Source organism: Mesoplodon bidens (assembly GCF_964165515.1).
Source record: "Mesoplodon bidens genome assembly, chromosome: 4".
NCBI classification, from domain to species: domain Eukaryota; kingdom Metazoa; phylum Chordata; class Mammalia; order Artiodactyla; family Ziphiidae; genus Mesoplodon; species Mesoplodon bidens.
The window spans coordinates 92,270,702-92,293,332 of NC_138160.1; the positions used below are offsets into that span (position 1 = coordinate 92,270,702).

At 37.1% G+C, this 22,631-nt stretch overlaps 1 protein-coding gene across 2 annotated transcripts in view; it reads left to right on the plus strand.

Annotated features, from left to right (window-relative positions):
• The first annotated feature begins 13,433 nt into the window (after window positions 1-13,433).
• Window positions 13,434-22,631, plus strand: part of WDR36 (WD repeat domain 36) — a 43,525-nt gene continuing 34,327 nt past the window's right edge. Inside the window, exons 1-6 of one of the 2 annotated variants that reach the window (XM_081230863.1) lie at window positions 13,434-13,700; window positions 14,966-14,993; window positions 16,619-16,719; window positions 18,187-18,304; window positions 20,114-20,246; window positions 21,725-21,779. In XM_081230863.1, the coding sequence (XP_081086989.1) occupies window positions 13,539-13,700; window positions 14,966-14,993; window positions 16,619-16,719; window positions 18,187-18,304; window positions 20,114-20,246; window positions 21,725-21,779 (597 nt within the window). In that variant the 5' untranslated portion in view covers window positions 13,434-13,538. Of the gene's footprint in view, window positions 13,701-14,961; window positions 14,994-16,618; window positions 16,720-18,186; window positions 18,305-20,113; window positions 20,247-21,724; window positions 21,780-22,631 lie in introns of both variants that reach the window. The other variant, XM_081230862.1, reaches the window with a different exon arrangement.

Here is a 22,631-nt window from a genome sequence, read left to right on the forward strand (position 1 = left end):
CGCAGCCAACCCCAGTCCTCTCCCTGGGATCTGACCTCCGAATCTCAAGCCTCAGCTCCCAGCCCCCACCTGTCCCGGCGGGTGAGCAGACAAGCCTCTTGGGCTGGTGAGTGCTGGTCAGCACCGATCCTCTCTGCGGGAAGCTCTCTACTTTGCCCTTCACACCCCTGTTTCTGCGCTCTCCTCCATGGCTCCGAAGCTTCCCCCCACCCCTCACCCCACACCCCCGTCTCCGCCAGTGAAGGGGCTTCCTAGTGTGTGGAAATTTTTCCTTGTCCACAGCTCCCTCCAGAGGTGGAGGTCCCGTCCCTATTCTTTTGTCTCTGTTTTTTGTTTATCCTTTTGCACTACCCAGGTACATGGGGAGTTTCTTGTCTTTTGGGAAGTCTGAGATCTTCTGCCAGTGTTCACTAGGTGTTCTGTAAGAGTTGTTCCACATGTAGATGTATTTTTAATGTATTTGTGGGGAGGAAGGTGATCTCCACGTCCTACTCCTATGCCATCTTGAAGGTCTCTGCCTTATTCTTCTTAACTGGATATTTTGTTTCTGCATATTGTGCTTACAATGACTACATCCACCTTGTGACCATGAAGGGAAGATTATCACTGACTTACTGACAATGGCAAAGTATTAAGTTGGAAAGTATCTTGGTCTGTGATGATATTGTTGAGTTAGTGAACCAACTCTGGGACCATACTACCTCTAAATTCCTTGAAACATGAGATAATAAATAGCTTTATTGTTTAAGCCACATTTAATTGAGTACTCTAGAACTTTCAGCAGAAAAGAGAATCCATCTCTGTGTGTAATAGAGAACTTCCATTCAGCTGGCTTAAATAATGAGAAAAATGTACTATGTCATATAATAATATGAGAGAAAAGATGGTTTCAGGGTTTGGTGACTTAGTAGTTCAAATATATCATCAAAGACTCAGATTCTTTTTGTCTTTCTGCTCTGTTTTCTCTTCATGTTGCCTTTTCCTCAGGATTTTCTCCCCATGGTTGTAAGGCGATTGCAGAATTTTTAGGTTTTATATGCAGATGCAGTAACTTTAAGCAGAAGAAAGCCATTTTCAATTATGTCCTCCCAGCTTTTTGTTTAAACAGACAGACCTTTTCCCAAAACCTCCCAAAAGACTTCCCTTAAAATCTAATTGGCCAGAAATACTAACAGCCATAAAAGGGGAAATCGACAGTAACACACTCATAGTAGGGGACTTTAACACCCCACTTTCACCAATGGACAGATCATCCAAAATGAAAATAAATAAGGAAACAAAAGCTTTAAATGATACATTAAACAAGATGGACTTAATTGATATTTACAGGACATTCCATCCAAAAACAACAGAATACACATTTTTCTCAAGTGCTCATGGAACATTCTCCAGGATAGATCATATCTTGGGTCACAAATCAAGCCTTGGTAAATTTAAGAAAATTGAAATTGTATCAAGTATCTTTTCCGACCACAATGCTATGAGACTAGACATCAATTACAGGAAAAGATCTGTAAAAAATACAAACACATGGAGGCTAAACAATACACTACTTAATAACGAAGTGATCACTGAAGAAATCAAAGAGGAAATTAAAAAATACCTAGAAACAAATGACAATGGAGACACGACGACCCAAAACCTATGGGACGCAGCAAAAGCAGTTCTAAGGGGGAAGTTTATAGCAATACAATATCACCTTAAGAAACAGGAAACATCTCAGTAAACAACCTGACCCTGCACCTAAAGCAATTAGAGAAAGAAGAACAAAAAACCCCCAAAGTTAGCAGAAGGAAAGAAATCATAAAGATCAGATCAGAAATAAATGAAAAAGAAATGAAGGAAACGATAGCAAAGATCAATAAAACTAAAAGCTGGTTCTTTGAGAAGATAAACAAAATTGATAAACCATTAGCCAGACTCATCAAGAAAAAAGGGGAGAAGACTTAAATCAATAGAATTAGAAATGAAAAAGGAGAAGTAACAACGGACACTGCAGAAATACAAAAGATCATGAGAGATTACTATAAGCAACTCTATGCCAATAAAATGGACAACCTGGAAGAAATGGACAAATTCTTAGAAATGCACAAACTGCCAAGACTGAATCAGGAAGAAATAGAAAATATGAATAGACCAATCACAAGCACTGAAATTGAAACTGTGATTAAAAATCTTCCAACAAACAAAAGCCCAGGACCAGATGGCTTCACAGGTGAATTCTATCAAACATTTAGAGAAGAGCTAACACCCACCCTTCTCAAACTCTTCCAAACAATATCAGAGGAAGGAACACTCCCAAACTCATTCTACGAGGCCACCATCACCTTGATACCAAAACCAGGCAAGGATGTCACAAAGAAAGAAAACTACAGGCCAATATCACTGATGAACATAGATGCAAAAATCCTCAACAAAATACTAGCAAACAGAATCCAACAGCACATTAAAAGGATCATACACCATGATCAAGTGGGGTTTATTCCAGGAATGCAAGGATTCTTCAATATACGCAAATCAATCAATGTGATACACCATATTAACAAAATGAAGAAGAAAAACCATATGATCATCTCAATAGATGCAGAGAAAGCTTTTGACAAAATTCAACACCCATTTATGATAAAAACCCTGCAGAAAGTAGGCATAGAGGGAACTTTCCTCAACATAATAAAGGCCATATATGACAAACCCACAGCCAACATCGTCCTCAATGGTGAAAAACTGAAACCATTTCCACTAAGATCAGGAACAAGACAAGGCTGCCCACTCTCACCACTCTTATTCAACCTAGTTTTGGAAGTTTTAGCCACAGCAATCAGAGAAGAAAAGGAAATAAAAGGAATCCAAATTGGAAAAGAAGACGTAAAGCTGTCACTGTTTGCAGATGACATGATACTATACATAGAGAATCCTAAAGATGCTACCAGAAAACTACTAAAGCTAATCAATGAATTTGGTAAAGTAGCAGGATACAAAATTAATGCACAGAAATCTCTGGCATTCCTGTACACTAATGATGAAAAATCTGAAAGTGAAATCAAGAAAACACTCCCATTTACCACTGCAACAAAAAGAATAAAATATCTAGGAATAAACCTACCTAAGGAGACAAAAGACCTGTATGCAGAAAATTATAAGACACTGATGAAAGAAATTAAAAATGATACAAATAGATGGAGAGATATACCATGCTCCTGGATTGGAAGAATCAATATTGTGAAAATGACTCTACTACCCAAAGCAATCTACAGATTCAATGCAATCCCTATCAAACTACCACTGGCATTTTTCACAGAACTAGAACAAAAAATTTCAAAATTTGTTTGGAAACACAAAAGACCCCGAATAGCCAAAGCCATCTTGAGAACGAAAAACAGAGCTGGAGGAATCAGGCTCCCTGACTTCAGACTATACTACAAAGCTACAGTAATCAAGACAGTGTGGTACTGGCACAAAAACAGAAAGATAGATCAATGGAACAGGATAGAAAGCCCAGAGATAAACCCACGCACATATGGTCAACTTATCTTTGATAAAGGAGGCAGGAATGTACAGTGGAGAAAGGACAGCCTCTTCAATAAGTGGTGCTGGAAAAACAGGACAGGGACATGTAAAAGTATGAGATTAAATCATTCCCTAACACCATACACAAAAATAAGCTCAAAATGGATTAAAGACCTAAATGTAAGGCCAGAAACTATCAAACTCTTAGAGGAAAACATAGGCAGAACACTCTATGACATAAATCACAGCAAGATCCTTTTGGACCCACCTCCTAGAGAAATGGAAATAAAAACAAAGATAAACAAATGGGACCTAATGAAACTTAAAAGCTTTTGCACAGCAAAGGAAACCATAAACATGACCAAAAGACAACCCTCAGAATGGGAGAAAATATTTGCAAATGAAGCAACTGACAAAGGATTAATCTCCAAAATTTATAAGCAGCTCATGCAGCTCAATAGCAAAAAAACAAACAATCCAATCCAAAAATGGGCAGAAGACTTAAATAGACATTTCTCCAAAGAAGATATACAGACTGCCAACAAACACATGAAAGAATGCTCAACATCATTAATCATTAGAGAAATGCAAATCAAAACTACAATGAGATATCATCTCACACCAGTCAGAATGGCCATCATCAAGAAATCTAGAAACAATAAATGCTGGATAGGGTGTGGAGAAAAGGGAACACTCTTGCACTGCTGGTGGAAATGTGAATTGGTACAGCCGCTATGGAGAACAGCATGGAGGTTCCTTAAAAAACTAAAAATAGAACTACCATATGACCCAGCAATCCCACTACTAGACATATACCCTGAGAAAACCATAATTCAAAAAGAGACATGTACCAAAATGTTCATTGCAGCTCTATTCACAATAGCCCGGAGATGGAAACAACCTAAGTGTACATCATCGGATGAATGGATAAAGAAGATGTGGCACATATATACAATGGAATATTACTCAGCCATAAAAAGAAACAAAACTGAGCTATTTGTAATGAGGTGGATAGACCTAGAGTCTGTCATACAGAGTGAAGTAAGTCAGAAAGAGAAAGACAAATACCGTATGCTAACACATATATATGGAATTTAAGAAAAAAAATGTCATGAAGAACCTAGGGGTAAAACAGGAATAAAGACACAGACCTACTGAGAATGGACTTGAGGATATGGGGAGGGGGAAGGGTAAGCTGTGACAAAGCGAGAGAGAGGCATGGACATACATACACTACCAAACGTAACGTAGATAGATAGTGGGAAGCAGCCGCATAGCACAGGGAGATCAGCTCGGTGCTTTGTGACCGCCTGGAGGGGTGGGATAGGGACGGTGGGAGGGAGGGAGACGCAAGAGGGAAGGGATGTGGGAACAGATGTATATGTATGACTGATTCACTTTGTTATAAAGCAGAAACTAATAATAAATAAATAAATATATATATATATATATATATATATATATATATATATATATATATATATATAATTGGCCAGTATTGTCTCAAGCCTTTGCTTAAACTAATCTCTGGTGAGAAAAATATTAATTACCATAATTATATTAGACTAATTAATATTCACCTACTCAGGGGAGGGGATTAACCCTTAGTGAACCATGAGGCCCTCTGCTATATAAACATAGTGGGGATTCTGTTAATTAAGAATGAAAAGAAGTATGTGTCTGCCATAGAAAACAAGCACTAAGTGAAGTGATACTTAGGAATTCAGAGAAAAGAGAGGTCCTTATGGACTGAAAAAGTCAGAGAAGGGTTTGCAGAGGAGGCAGAACTTGAACTGGACTGGTAATAAAAGGGAGAATGTTTGCTATCCAGAGAGCTTTGAGGACACTATGCAGAGAAAAGAGCTTAAGTAATCACGTAACTATTATAACAAGGTATTTAATGTGTTCAAGTTACTATTGCTGTAAAATAAACCACTCAAAATTTAGTGACCTAAAATAAACATTGTATTGTGCTATAGATTCTCTGGGTCTAGAATTCAGAAAGGGCACAGCTGAGATGGAGTGTCAGTTGAGAGAATTGAAATCTGGGAGTGACTTGACAGCTATGAGCTGAAACATTCTAGCCCATACTCTCATGCCTGATGGTTCATGCTGGCTGTCAGCTGAGACCACAGCTGGGTGATAGGCTGAAATACTGCACATGGCCTCTCCATGTGGTTTCTCCGCATGAACTATTTTGGGCTTTTTCTCTGAATGGAGGCTGACTCCAAGAGTGAGCATTCCCAGAGAGCAAGGTGGCAATGCCAGGGATTTTTATGATCTAATCTTTTGTTTTGTTTTGTTTTGTAATATTTATTTATTTATTTCGATTTGAATATTATTTAATTTTTATTCAGCAGGTTCTTATTAGTTGTCTATTTTATACATATTAGTGTATATATGTCAATCCCATATGATCTAGTCTTGAGAGTCACATAGTAGCATGCTTACTATACTTTATTGTTTGAAGCAGTCAAAGATCCACCCAGGTTCAAGAGGAGAAGATAGAGATCTCAAGAGTCTATGGTAGTAATGTCAAGATCACACTGTATTACAGGCATGTGGGATGGGCAATAATGTCATGATCATTTTTGGAAACGATCTACAACAGGGTGAAACTTTTTCTAAAGTCTCAAAGCTGAGAACAATAAATGATAAATAACTCTCCTCTGCCCATGAACCTTCTAAAGAAAACTTGCAAGACATTCATTTAGGACTTGCTTAAGATATTGCCAGTCTGATCTAGTGACTATAACTGGATCACAGCCAAAGTAAGAGAAAGCTAGATAGTAATTAGAGGGTTCTTTGAAGAGAATCTGTAGATGTAGAGAGAGCTATGGTTTTCTCACCAATCTCACCAAGAAGGAGGGAAGTGAGTTTCCCAACACTTCCAATTCTCAAGCTAAGTATGTGGCTCCAAAAACAAAACAGTTATAGAGACTAGGGGTATGTACAAGCATGTGAAATTGATGACTTACTCCAAGTTTGCTGAATTGCATAATCTTGTAGGCTCAAATCCATGCCCATCTAAATGAAATATAAGACAGTTCTTGGAAGATCCTCTTATGTACCTTTCCAGATAAAGCAGAGTGCATAGAAAATAATGCCTACCTCTCATTAGGAGAAATCTGAGGGAGGGAGATTAGTCAGAATAGCCTGTAATTACTGGGCTCTTGAAAGGGATCAAGAGTTGGTCAAGCTGCATGAGACAGAGAATATTTCACAGTCAAGAAAGTACTACCAAGAGTACCATCTAAATAGGATATTTTCTTCACATCCTCTTCCTTCCCTGATCCCAAAGGAGTAGACTCAAGATGGCAGGGGCAAGGATAGCAAAAATAAAGAAAGAAAAATTTAAAAATAAAAAATAGGAACTGGTCTGGCTGCTGTCCTTTTTGAAGCACCATTCTCTAAATTTTCCTTTAGTTCTATACGTAATCCCATACTGCTCCCATTCCTTTTTCCCCCCATAGACTAGGCAGATCATTTTGTTTTCCAGTTTTCTTGTTTTGTTGTGCATCCAACCCAAACATTTCCAACCAATACAGAAATAAAGGGTATGAGGGGAATGAAGGAGGATGGGTAGGGGCAAAACAAGAGTTTTCTTAGGAAAGTCAATTTATTTTTGAAATATTTTGATAAAAGCTTTATGTTAAAAGATAACCTCTCCTATAGTGTTCTGATTTTTCACCTTAGCCTCTCCATCCAAGCTTTTTGGAATAGAGCTGTCCTCTCTTGTTTTGCTTTGTTTAAGGACTAGACATCGTGTGACATATTTGAGAATATAACCTGTTTTACTCATTTATTTACTCATTCACACACTCATACATTTGTTCATTTATTGCTTTTTTGCTAATTTCTTGATGTGTGGTGGGCAAGCATCTGATTCACAGGAAAATTGGAAAGTAATAGTTACCCAGAGAAACAGTAGCTTAACCAGAATTACAATCCAGGGATCCAATTTGTAATAGTAAAAATTATAAATAGCTAAATGTTGTACAATAAGACCTGATTAAATAAATTATGGTATACGAATAAATTAAAAAGCAAAAGAATGGTTATCACAGAATTAGTAACGATTATTTATGATTAGGGAGAATTGGGTATGTAATGTTGAAAAGTTACTTGGGAAACTTCTAAGTTACTATCAATGTTTAATTACTTTATGTGAATGGTGATTATATGGACATTTGTTTTATTAATATTATTTGAAAATACATATGCTATGTAAATATTAAATAATATTGTCAATATTTAGTTATATGAGTTTAATATATTTTTTGTATCTTATGTATTTATAATGTATGTAGGATATAAAAAATATATTTTATCCAATATATTGTTCAAACATTACCTTTTCTATGAGAATTTACCTGGCAAAGTCTTTAAAATTGTAACTCGGACACTATCTATCCCTCTCTATGCTTTTTTTCCCCCAGAACACTTATCAACATCCTTCAAAGTTATTATTTACTTCTTCTTTATTGTCTGTCTCTCTTTCATAGAAGACAAACTTCATGAGGACAAGTTTTTGTATGTTTTGATTATGTGTATGTCTGAAACAAGTCTTGTATATCTGATTTGATTATGGTGATATCAGAAGCATCTAGAAGTGCCTGGCATTCATTAGATGTTGTACAAATACTTCCTGAATAAAATGTAGGTTATTTAGGTGACAGGCATTTTCAGCATGAGATCACCAAACGGAAGCATCTGTAGGTCTTTTCTTTGGAACTGTTCAGTTTTCCTGAAATCTTCTAGGTGTATACAGGCCTGAAGGTTGGCTTTCTGGGAGCATGGTGTGGAAGAAATAGGGAGACCCACTGGTCAGTGTGAGATGTTCACTTCATCTGCCAGTCTCAGGTGCAACGTCCTTCCGTGCCTGCTGTCCAAATCTGGATTACTTAGGGTTCACTTCTCTAGAAAGTAAACTTTAGTCTCTAGAAGAGTAGAATAATAGTCGCATTATTCTTAAAGGGCTGCAAATAATTCTTAATGAGATTCCGTTTTTCCTCTCCTTGGAACTTCCTTGAAGAATTCAGGGTGAATGTAATGAGATTCAGGACCATATATGACTGAGGTTTTCCATCATGCAAGACCATGTAATTTCAGCAAAGCCCTTTCTCAACTGGTGCCAGAGAGTTTGAAGCCTTGATAACAAGTACTGGAAGCACACATTCCATGATCTCATGCATTGCCAGTATCCAACAGCATCACTGTTTTCTTACCAGCCATTTCCTCAACAGTCAGTAGGTTTCAAAGTGGCTTGTGGACTACTGGTATCAGAATCACTTGGGAAGCTTGTTAAATGCAGATACCTGTAGTCCACCCCTCTCCTTCTGAATCTGAATACTGGGTGGTAGGGCCTCAGTGATTCTTTCACATACTGACCACAGCCAGCGACAATAATTTAGTCAGACATTCAGCCATGTACTCAGTTATTTAGAATTCTAAACTGACCCATGAATATAGTTTTATATGGCCTTCTGAGATTTATAGCAGGATAAATTTTAAAAGGTAAGAAAAAGAACCACAAGAATCCATTATTCCTTTCAAATTTCTAGTTTTGGAGAGGTCTTTGATTGGCAGGGTATTGCTTCTGAGGAGACCATTTTTGCACCGGTGGATGCTAATTCTGTACCAATAAGATAAGCATGGGGAATTATGCACTCACAATTCTTACCAATTCTCCAGGTTGGTGGACACCTCTAATCATAATATCCTCATTTTGTGTTTATTATGTACCTAAAATCTGCTCAAATCATATTGACAACAAACCATGCTCACACTGCCCTCTAGATAATTATATGATGAAGATCCATTGCAAGTTAAGAACCTCTATGGTAACTGCTGGTTAATTTCTTCCATTTGTTCTTTCCTTTTCTTTTCTTTTTTTTTTTTTTCCAGTTCTCTTAGTCTCTTAGTGTCAGGAAGGTCTGATAATGAATGGAGAAGAAAAGTCTCTATTACTATCAATGTAGCATAGGATATTTTTTTAAATGAGGATAAAAGAAAGACAGCGACCTTACTGTCAGTGGGCCTACATGGGTCTAGTCTCATACCAGATATTCTATTCAGGGAAAAGACTTCATGGAATATTTAGGAAAAGCTGTTACATGAAAGGCAATGCCGTTCGGGAAGGCAACATTTTACAAATCATTGTGGGGCCTGGATTTCTGGCACTTGGGTCAGAAAAGTCCTCAGGAGAACAGAAGAACATTGAAGGTTATTTCTACAATATTGTCATCTGATGCTGATAGCCCATGTGTCCTCTAATCCTAGCTCATGGCTATGGAGAACTTCAGCTTTGAGTTCCCACTATGACTGAAAAAAGAAGTCAAAGGATATTTAAAATAAAGAGAACTGCTCCAGCCTGACTATGGAAGAGGATAATGTTATGTGGATACTTATACTGATGGCAAATCCTAAGCATACTCTTTCCAGAGAATTGACTCTTCTTTCAGGCTAAGTGTTACCATAGGCACTATCAAAGAACTGATTCAGGGCTTCCCTGGTGGCGCAGTGGTTGAGAGTCCGCCTGCCAAAGCAGGGGACACAGGTTTGTGCCCTGGTCCGGGAAGATACCACATGCCGCAGAGCGGCTGGGCCCGTGAGTCATGGCCGCTGAGCCTGCGCGTCCGGAGCCTGTGCTCCGCAACGGGAGAGGTCACAACAGTGAGAGGCCCGCGTACCACAAAAAAAAAAAAAAAAAAAAAAGAACTGATTCATTTGCTGTTGTTTAATCAGGTAAAATCTTGTTCTGAGTTTTGGGAAAGGGATCCAACATCCATTTCCATGTTACACTTTCATAAAAGCAGCAACATTAATAATTCTCAGGACTGGCTCTGTGGCTATTGCAGCATTATTAAAGAAGATGATTAGAGGAGCAGCCAATCTAGATCTGGCCACGGGCAAAACTGTGACACAGATTAACTTAAATTCTGTATTACCTTGGAAGCAGAGAGTAGTATTTGATACATTAAAAAAAAAAGGATTTACATGAAAAGAGTTGAAAAGAAACGGTTTGTTGCTAAAGAGGTTTCTCTATGCTGCCACATGTAAGTGACATTTCTCAAGGAAGCTGACTAAAACAAACATTTCCTATAGTCTCCAAACTCTAGATCAGAATTGCCATTACAAGATTTTAGTAAAATGTACATGCTTACTTGTAGAACAAATAGATGTGACATATTCAGCAAATCTCTTATTTCTACCCTGGTTAACAATATCTCAGGGCAACGTGTATTTTAGTGGTTCTGCTCAACCAGCAACAGACATGTTTGTGTACATTTTCCACCAGCAGAGGAAAAATTGGGGCAGCCAGAATGAACAACTCCCCAAGGTAGAAAGTCTTAGATTGAGAATAAGGAGTACTGATATATGGTGCCTGCTCTTTTATCACCTAATTTCACAGTTGTAGTCCTCAGTAGTTCACTCATCTGTGAAATAAGGGGGTGGACAAGCAATATCTTGAAACCTCCTTGGGTTTCTGACATGCTTCTGCCAATACAATGAAATGAACTATACGCATTTCTAAATTTGATTAGCAAGGTAAGTATAAATATACTGGTTATATATTAATGTGTAACAAATTACCCCCAAATTTAGTGGCCTAAAACAGCAATTAACATTTATTATGTTAAACAGTTGAGACTCAGGAATTCAGGACTGGCTTAAGAGAGTGATTCTGGCTTAGCGTCTTTCATGAAGTTGTAGTCAAGATGTCTGCATGGCTGCAGTCATCTGAAGGCTTTACTGGGCCTGGAGAATATGCTTTCAAGATGCTTTACTCACATGTCTAGCGAGGTAGTGCTGGTGGCTGGCAGCAGGCCCTCAGTTCCCTGTCATGTGAAACACTCCATAGGACTGCTTGAGTATCTTCCCGATATGGCTGTTGAGTTTCTGCAGAGCAAATGACCCAAGAAGGAGCAAGTCAAAAGCTTCAATGTTTTTTATGACCTAGCCCTGTTACAGATCAACCCTATTCAGTGTGAGAGGGGACTACACAAGGGCGTGAATACCAGGAGGTAAGAGTCATTGAGGGCATCTTGGAGGCTGGTAATCACAATACCAGTAACAAAAAAGAAATGGGCTTTATTATATAAACTAATCAGAAAAGTCATATTTAACTCTTTTTTAAAAGTTAGAAATGACAACATGACATAGCTATACTTTTAATTTACCTGAATATTCTGAAGTCCCAATGCATTGAATCAAATTGAAAATGATCATTTGTCAATGATCGACTACATCCACCACGTGGCTTGCAGGATCTTAGTTCCCCTACCAGGTATCGAACTCGGGCCCCCTGCAGTGGAAGCCTGGAGTCCTAACCACTGGACCGCCAGGGAATTCCCTACCTTTTCTTTTATTCTAACTTGGGACTACCATCCTTAGGGGCATCTCTAAGTAAAAAGAGCAGTAGCTAGGTCCTTCTCTCCCACTACACATTCAAACACTTTGCTGGCAGCTGAATAGCAAGAAACTCAGGGAGGCAACCGATGGGGAGAAATGTACTTTGACCAACTGCTAAAACTGGAAAACTCACAATCAGCCCATAACATGGTCCCTTTAAAAGATCACAGCAAAACCGCTAACATGCACGTCTACTGCTACCATATGACTAGATTTTCCATGACAGTTCTAATTTTTAAACTTTTGTCTCATTGTCCAGATGTAGGTCAAAGAACATAAATCTAATTGTCAGATAGGCCTACATTCAAATTGCTACACTACCATTAATTGACCCTGGACAAGTCAGGTAATCTCTGGGAACCTCAGGTTTCTTATCTAATGCGAACACACATCCATCGTGTGGCCCATCATGTGATCTTGAAAATCAGATTGCTGAGTGATTTCTCCCACCCTCCAGCTGCCCCTCAGTGATCTCTCCTTATCCTTTTCTAAACCTTGTGCTAGTCTGAATTTTGGCACTAAATAATCTTGGAACTGAACAAATCATTTAATCCCAAAGAATCAATTTCCTCATTTGTAAAACAACAATATAATTTTTGCCCTAAACACCTCACAGTCTTAATTTGAGGATTATATTAAGATAATGGGTGTCATCAAAGGCTTTGTGAACTGTAAAGTCCTGAACAGGAAACTTTTTCAATTTTCTCCCCAAACTGTCAATATAGACAGAAGTCTTTGTGATTATAAAAATAATATGTGCATTATACAAAATTTAGAAAACTCTTAATGTTTATCTAGTAATTTAAAACATTTGTACATATTTCCATGACTCACAGGTAAAAATTAATAATCCATTAATATTCCAATTTATATTTTACTTTAAACAAACTCAGTAAAAAGCAAACAAAAATATTTTATTATGGGAAATTTTGATTTTAAAAGGAAGCAGAAGGACAGTATTATGAACTCTCACATACTCATTCCCCAGATTAAATAATTACCAATCTTATGTCATCTAAACCATGTACCTCATTCCCAATTATTTTGAAAACAAATCCCCAGATACATAATTTCATCCATAAATACATATCTCCAAAAGATAAGGACCTTTAAAAACATAATCACAATACTACTATCACATATTTAAACAATAATGTCTTAATCATCAAATATCCACTCAGTGTTCAAATTTTCTTGACAGTCTCATCGTTTCACACGTTTTCAAAATCACACGTTTAACCTGACTCCATCTGAGAGTTAAGACTTCGGTTTCCCCTTCACCCTCCTGGCCCTCGTGCTTACTTCCCCAGTCTTTCCCCTCCCCTAAGGTCCCGCTGAAAAGTGACTCGAGTGTCTTCCAGGACGGGGAGAGCTGGGAGTACCATTAAACTGCTGAAGACTGTGGACGGCGGAACTGAAGTCGCGCCTCCACTTCGAGCTACGCAGGGAGCTCTTTTTCAAATGCACTGAGGACAGTCTCCGCTCACGCGATTGGCAGCGGGGACCGGAAGCGTTTGGGAACCCGGCAAACTATTGTGCCACGAGAAGCGCAGACGGGCCTGGTTGCGCGGTTTCCACCGGGACTGGAGCCCAGAGGAAACTGTACCGCGGCAGCAATGGAGCGGGGCGCAGGAGACCGCACTGCCAGCGCCCTTTTCGCGGGATTCCGGGCTTTGGGGCTTTTCAGCAACGACATTCCACACGTGGTGCGGTTCAGTGCGCTGAAGCGCCGATTCTATGTGACGACGTGCGTGGGCAAAAGCTTCCACACCTATGACGTGAGTGACTTCTTTCGCCCGCTTCCCAGGACTCACCCTCCCCGGTCCCCAACTCTGTGGCAATCCCGTTCTCCTCCGTCACCTACCAAGGGCTTTCGCCACCGCATTACATCCACGTGTTGATTTAGCCCTTAAAGTCTGCTTGGGAAGAGTTTCGGAGGCAGTCTGTCTAGGGGGAGGTACTAGAGAACATTTCAGTTCAATAGCAATGTATTTGCTCTGTAAATATTTGGTGACGTTCTCTTGAAGATGTAAATGTGATTTTAAAAAGTCCCTGGCGCCACCACCTTCTTAATTAGAAAGACTTGCAAGCTATTGTATTGTGCAATTCGCGACAAGAGCTGGGTAAGAAATGCAGGCTTAAAAACATTGGGGTAACTGGAGGGGGTGCGATTAATTATGATGTAGGGGACAGTCCACATTTGATAGCAAGCTAATTTCTCTAAACTTCCCTGAGTAACTTTCTCAAAGTCACATAGCTGGATCAGTAACCATAAATTGGGGTCCACAAACTGCAGCCTGCAAGCCAGTTCTGCCAACAGTTTATTTTTGTATGACCCATGACGTTTTTATTTATTTATTTTTCTGTGTATGTTTGTGTTTATTCTAATATAGCATAATCTCCAAGTAAAATTTGCATAGTAGGATGCAGTATAATCAAATTTTGACGTGGGATGGAGACATCCATCTACTCTTCATTAAGAAACATAGATTATTTAATTTAGCTTCAAGGACTCTTTCAGTCTTACACATCTCTAGGGTATGAATTTCTCCTTATACTCCTCTGAGCTCTGTGCTTCTGAGATGAATGGTTTTGACGTTTTTAAATGATTGGGAAATAATCCAAAGGAGAATAATATTTCATGGCATATGAAAATTTTGAAAATTATAGTCTATATCCATAAGTCAAATTTATTGGAATACAGCCATGCACGTTTGTTTTTGTGTCATATATGGCTGCTTTCGTGGTACATTATCAGTTGAGTAATTGCAACAAAAACCACACAGCATGCAAAGCATTAAAATATTTACTACATGACCCATATAGAAAACTATGTGTGACACCTACCCTTCCATCACTGATGAAATAGTATAAAATATAAGCTTTCCTAATAATGAAAATTAGGGTTAGTTAAGTGTCTTTTTAAGGAAGGACAGAATAGCAAATTTATGTATGAGGTTAGATCTTAATCTTCAAATGTTAGATTATTATAGTTGTTTTTGTTAGTAAAAATTTAATCATTTCTCTTTTTTTTTTAAGACAGGTTCAGAAACTTAGTCTGGTTGCAGTAAGTAAGTATAGACTTCATCCTGAATTTGTGAATGTTTAATATCTTAAATTTTTTTATAATTTTGACATAATTTAAGACTTGCAGAACAAGGACTCCAGTGTGTATTTATAGTAAACTTACATAACAACAACAAAAAGTCCAGGACAGGATCGTGTGTTGCCTTCAGTTGTCATGTCTCTTTGGTCTTCTTTAATCTAGACTAATTCATCAGACTTTTTTGTGTTTTACAACATTCATTTTTTGAAGAGTATAGGCTAGTTCTTTTTTAGAATATTCTTCAATTTGACTTTTTCTAATGCTTCCTGATGATTAAATTCAGGTTATGCAGTATGGCAATAATAACAGAAATGATGCTGAATTCTCAATGAACCATATCAGGAGGCACATGCTATTGGTTAGTCTTATTCCTGGCAGTGAAAACTTTGATCATTTGGTTAAGGTGACATTTATCAGGCAGCTCCATTTTAAAGTTTTATCTTTTGTAACTAATAAATGTAATAAGTGGTAAGATACATTGAGACCTTGTAAGTGTCCTTTTACTCTACTAAGTTTCAGCTACTGCTAGTTTTATCATTTAGTGATGATTCTTGCCTGAATCAGTTATTAGTAGGATGATTATCAGAGTGATTTTCTGATTCTATCATTCTATTGTAAGAAAGAGTTTTCCCTTTTTCCACATTTTGATATTTTTTTCCAAATGGAAGGAATTTTTTTTTTTTTGAAAACTCTAATAGAATAAAGAGCTTGCCAGGGCTGAGAGATTCTAGTTTCACCATCAAATATGAGCTTTGTAAGAGAAACAGAGCTATAAGGAATCCAGTGTACATGTCTGATAAACTTACATTTTTAAAATTATAGAAGGCAGAAGAAGGGCACTAAAACCTAAGTCAAATACTAAAGCGAATGGTAAACCAATAAAAATAGTATTTTGGAAATGAAATCCCAAAGCAGAATATCAGCATGAAAGATACTTAAAACGATTCTCTATATTTTAAGCCTCCCGCCCCAAAATACGAAATAAAAAGAAAAGGCCAGTGTGACCATGGTAGTGAGAGAGGAATCAAGAAATCCTATCATAAGAAATGGCTGGAGGTGATAGGCATATTTATCTTGGAGAAGACTGAGTGGAAACCATATTATTCACTTGAAAGTTCAGCATGTAGAATATCATATGGAGTTTTCTTGAGGTTACTCTAAAGGGTAGAGTTAGAGTTCTAGGTTTTGATTTACTTTTAAAATTTTCCTGCAGTTATTAGGAACTTGATGTTCCTGAAGGCATTCACATGAAGGCTAGGTGACCATCTGCCAGAGTTTTGTGTATTTAGTGAGGATTTTTTTTTTCCAAATAACCTCAAAAGCTTCTTCTCATTTCTTTAGGATTATGTTTTTATGTCTGCAAATACCAGACATTAATTCTCTAGGGAAGGTCAAGGTGATGTCATATTTTTAGTGTGATAGTTACTATTAGATGTCTAAAATAACATTGAAGTCTAAATTTTATACTCTGATTCTCATACATACATATTTTTAAAATTATAGTCTGGAAAAATGTTATACATATACTTGAGGTTTCTATTTGTTCCAAGATCTTAAAAATCCTTACTTCTTATATTTCCTTTTTCCTAGGTAACTCCCTTCCACAGGATATCTGCTGTATGGCAGCTGATGGGAGGCTAGTCTTTGCTGCTTATGGGAATGTTTTCTCTGCATTTGCCCGTAATAAAGAGGTTTGTATCACTGAACTATTTTAATTTGTTTGTCTTTTGCAGTCAGTAGTTGATTGTCATGGTAGTTGAGGGAACTTTAATGTTGTTATTCTTCATCTGGGACACTCTGGACATTTTTTTTTTTAATGTATATTCACTTTTCTGGAGGAAGAGAAAGTTGATTTCATCAAATTCTCAAAATTAGTTAAAACTGGTGCTTTAGTTCAGTTTTCTTTGCCAAGGATCAATGTTAGAATTATTTGCGCAGCTCGTACAACATTTTTGTGTCCAGCCAGGTCCTGTCTCTGGAGTTTTCTACTTTATTTGGTTGGGGTAGGATTTAGTTAAGAGTAGTTTGAAAATGTTTTCCTAAGAGATTGGTATTTGCATTACTGCTTTATGTGGATTGACTTTTTCATTATGAACAACACAGCCCATGACTCATTTTCTAAGAACCAAGTGCTTGTTGCCTATATAGAGAAAGCTAGATTCTCTGTTTTCTCTACTAAGGAGGGATCTTTTCTTGTCTTAATCTACTCATTCATTTCTAAGTTTGTCCTGGAACAACTGACTTGAGAGGTGAACCGGCTCTAGTGGTCCAGAATGAAAAGGGAAAGTGGCCATGGGGATGCCTAGATAGCCAAGTGATAGAATCACTGTGCTTTTCAAAGTTTAACTTGGACTGATGATGTTTGTTCCCAGCGTTTTCCATCATCACTACCTATGGCAGAGGAAGGCAACTTACCTGTAAAGTTCTTTAATGGGAGTTTTTTTGATTTTTAGAGAGTCAGGAAAAATGTCCTTTTTTTTTTTTTTTTTTTTTTTTTTTTTTGCAAAGTATTGCAGTTTGTAGTTTTCCCTGGGAGATAAACATAGAAAGTAGGGGTAGAAAGGTATCAGAGACTGTCAGCTGTAGGAAGAGGTTACCATCCCTGGGGCCAAAGGGACAAGGAGAAGAAATAGTGTTTCTGGAGCCTGGTGGGAACTGAAACCATGGGGGAAGGGACTGTAGTTATTGAGGATGCAGCTGCTGCTGTAAGGGTAAGGGTGTCTTTGTCAAGACAGAAAGCTATATGGAAGGAGTATCCTATATCTCTCTCCCTTGTCTCATGTGGAAGCCAGCTGGTGATGGCTGTAGAGGTCAGCCTTCTAGAGCATACCACTTTTCTAGGATGCATGGAGTTGCGCTGATTGGATGGGGTGAGGGACCCAGCTGTGTGCATGCTTCCTAAGCTCGGTTGAGAAGCTGAGCCTCAGAGATCTCATTTCTGTGTTCCTAGTTCATGTTTCCTTATTGGACTGGCTGGGGGAGCAGGTAAAAATGCCTGATTCCTTACTGTTTGTTAATCTAACCTTGGGTAATCAAAAGTTGGACCACATTTCTTAACATGAGCATCTTTAGGATTAGCCTGTTTTTTGGTTAATATGAATAATAATACATGATGAATGAATAATAATATGAAATTCTTTTGAACTTTGACATTGTAGGTAGTACATACCTTTAAGGGTCATAAGGCAGAAATCCATCTTTTGCAACCCTTTGGGGATCACATTATTTCTGTTGATACTGACAGTATTCTTATTATTTGGCACATATATTCAGAAGGTAAGAACCAATTTATTGCATTATCTTGGGATAGTATGTGTGTAGCTAAAATTAAGTATCTATGTAAGCATAACTTCTATACCAGAGGAGTAAAGCAGTAAAAAAAATTTTAAGAATTTTTAACACATGTAAGGAAAAAGGTTCTAAGTAAAAAATGGGTAAGTATCAATAATTTTAGTCAGCTAGTTGAGCTGTTTGTAACCTGTTTAATGTGTTTTTCTGAACTAATACTAGTTCAGTATTAGTATAGCAGTTCTCCAAGTTTAATGACATGTTATATTATTTTCTCTGTGGGGTGAATTTTAGTGTATGTTCACATCTGAGTAATACTTGGTTTGTATTTTCAGCTTTCAGTAAGTGAAATTATAATAGTAAACTTGAAGATCCAGTAATCTGAAGAAAAATATACATCCTTTTTCTAAGAATATGAGTCAGTGTCCTTTAACTGTGATATTCTTAAACAGTGTCACAGCTATGTTTATAGGACCATGTTATGTTCAAAGGTTAGGAACTTATCACCAGAATATCCCCAGCTTTCTTCATGTAAAAGACTGTGGGGTCTGTCATGAATTAAAGCTTTTAAGTTTTTTAATCTGTTACATTTTTAGCTGTTGTTACCTCTTGATTAACTCCTTTTTTGATGTAATGTGTTTATTTTTAGTAAAAATCCTAGAGAGATTGCCCTCCTGGGAGTCATTCCATGTCCTTGTTCAGATTAGTCACTGTTTGTTTTGTCTTTGCTCAGATGGAGGGAACAGAATTCCAAAAGTAGAACCTGTGCAGATGGATGTTAAAAGGCCTTTTATAAAATTAGAGAACCTGATTCTTAGAGTTCAGTAGGCTATCTTTCTGTTGATCCTGATGTCCAGCTTTTTGTTGCTGTTGCTGCAGCACAGTGTCTTCAGGGAGTTGTCTGTAGTGATCTTAAGTAAACCTGTTAGTTACGAACAGAGGCAAGAATCTTTTAAAATAGTATTTAAGTAAAATTTGTGTAATTCTCACCTGTTAGTCTATTCTCCTTAAACTGGGGTACACATACCCCTGGGAGTGTGTAGCAGCCAGATAGTATGTGAAACTGAAGATTAAAAGAAATGTACCTTCTCTGATATTCAAATTTATTAGGAAATTTAATGAAAAATTTTCATTGTGGATGAACTGTGAAGTAGAAAAGAAAGTTCACACATAGGAATTTTAAACATATGTGGCATTTCAAAAAATGTTTTGATCTTGCAGCGAGAGGCAGCTGGCTGTACCATTTTCTACTCCTCAGGACTATAAGTTCTTCTCCTCTGCTGGAGGTTCTCCTGTGGAAATGTGAGAAGCACTGCTCCTTTCACTGAAGTTTGCCTCTGACTTTTTACATGTTTGAGGAGCCAGTCAAGCTCTCTAGATATTTGGTCCTTCACTCCCTAGAATAGCTCAGCTCAGTGCATGCACTTCACTTGGAACATTTGCTGCCTCTTGATCAAATTATAAAAATACTAAGTCTGATCCCTAGCGTCATTTTTTTTTGAACCCTTGTTTTCATTCCTGTAAACCAATTTGTCAGTGAGTGAAATTTTAAATAGTATTGATATTAGAACTTTTAGAAAATTCTTGACAGTCAGAGTTAAATTTGCAAGTTGACCCTTATCACATTTGTTTAATTTCTCAGGGAATGTTTATAGGTTAGCATATGTCTTTGATTTATATTAGTACATAAATCATTGATATGGTGGATTTTAAGTGCTAAATATATGGGTATATGAAAAATATTTTAAACTATTTTATTAAAAAATTACATATTGTTTATAACTTTTACTTTCGTAGAAGAATACCTGCAGTTGTCATTTGATAAATCAGTATTTAAAATTTCTGCAATTTTGCATCCAAGTACCTACTTGAATAAAATACTTCTTGGCAGTGAACAAGGAAGCCTCCAGTTGTGGAATGTAAAATCCAAGTAAGCACAATATTTAGAACATAAGTGATTCCTACCTAATCCTCATCACTACTCCCTGATGCATACTTAAGTCTCTCAGTTCTCCTTGCCTTTATATGTTTATTTGGAGGGCTTTCAGTAAATATACCTGTTTTTGGAGTTACTACTCACGGCATCACATATGCGAAAGCTCGGATATGGTCTTGGAACATGGTAGGCAGCTACATAAATCCTCGTTGAAAAGTATATACTAACGGCCTTAGTCACTAAAGAATTCATAAAGCTGTAAAGAAGGCTGTAGTACACAGGATCAGAAGATAATTATGAGATTGTCACTGGGCAGCTTTTAGTTCTCAGTAAACTAAGAAAGGTAAGATGGCAAAGCAAATCAGTGTTAATTTAGTGCTAGCATTTAGGAATGGTTTTCAGGGTAAAAGTACATTGATCATCAACCACAGACATGACGGATATCTACTTAATATTATTGGTATAGCTTGGGGGCTAGATAAATGATTTTGGATACCTCTGCCTGTTATTTGAACGTTTATCCAGAGAAAAAAGTGGCAGCTCACTTTTCTTTCTGTAGGATTAAAAGGGCAAACAAAAATATTTGACCATCCAAATTGTTCTTTCCAAAGCCCTTATAAATTCGAAAAGGGAAATAAGATTTTCAGAGGTTTAATGTTTATCCTAGTTCTAATTCAGTGTTTCTGTTCAATTTAATAAATATCATTGACTACCTACTCTGCACTAGGCTGAGGGATAATGACTGAAATATTCTGTGCCATAAGGTTATCTCTTTAGTTTCTTTATGTGATGTTTACACTCTTTATTGTACATTAAGTATCCCTTGGATAATCATTGAGTGATCTAATCTGTGCCCCTTAAAAAATTTAACATATGCTTAAGTACTTTGTCATTATAACAGTTTTGTATATCTCTGCTCTATGGATTCTTTATCATTTATGGCTTGATTCTGAAATTTAGAGCAGCGTCACTATTGTCGTATAACAGTCATGTAACATACAAGGAGTATTGTAATCATAATATATTCCCTTTTGTGATATGTTTCTAGGAACACGTTGCAGTGAAAAATGAGATCTGCCAATATCCTAAGATTTTATTTTAAATTGTATCTGTCATATAACGTGGTTACTCATGTATTTTTTTTCTTTGTATTTAATTTCTTAAAGATGTTGCATAGTAGAATAGTTCTTAGCAGCTTAGGATCTGGAGTTGGTCTCTCTGGGCTCTGTCAATTTTAGCCATGTGATCTTTGCTTGATTTTTTTCACATAATTAAGTTTCTTAGTTTCTTTATCTGGAAAATGGTGATATCTACCTCATGGAATTGTTTTAATATATATACTTAGAATAGTGTAGGGCAGAGTAAGAACTTATTAAATATCACCTGTTATTATTTCATTTTTTAATATGTAGTTGATTTTGTTTTTCTCCCCCCACCCGAAAAATAGCTTTCAACTATTTTTCTTGTTGTAGTAAACTTCTATATACATTTGCGGGATGGAAAGTTGGAGTGACAGCGCTTCAGCAGGTTAGTATTTTTCTGTTAAGTGAAAGAAGAAATGAAGCTCATAGTAGTAGCATCTTTCATGTTCAGGGGCCAACCATATTTTTGGACCTAAAGACAAAATAATATATAGACTAGTATATCTTTACAAATATTACCGTAAAAAATAGTGTTTTGGAAATGTAATTGAAAATAGCGCCTTTGTCTATAAACGTTTGTGGAAACCTTTTTGCCTGGAATTAGGCTCTAAATCTGTGGTTGCTATGGAACCATGTTTACCAATCATTTTGTAAGCATGTAGTCCAGTGCCTTGTAAAGAGCGGAGATGAGTTTTTCAGTGAAGCAAGGGAGATTTTAGGTCATTCGGAGAAATAGGATGTTGAGATATGTAGCTTGAGATAATTGGGGCCCAAATCTTAATAATTCATTAAATGCTTGACTCTTTCAGAAATAACTGCTTTTTGTTTTTATGAGTCTATAGGACATGTATGAATGAATTGACTGTATGTCTGCAGAGAATCTTATATCTATTTTGGACACATATACAGCCATGTACTCTTGTCTTTTAAATATCAGTTGCTTATACCTGCCCAGTTTATATACATTCCTTTATTCTCTCACACTACCATCAGCCTTACTCTGCTTTTACCTACCCAGATGACCCCAAAGGTATCAGATGATTAGGTCCTTTGAGGGCAAGACATCATACTTGTTTTAGTATACCCAGCTTCTGCACAGGGTCTCATGCGTAGTAGTTACTTGATGGCAAATTAATAACATGTTTAGCCTGATTCCATTTTGTAATGGTATTGGACATTGATCTTGTGTGCTAAAATAAAGAAATTTATGGAGTCTGTATGTAAGACCATTTATAAA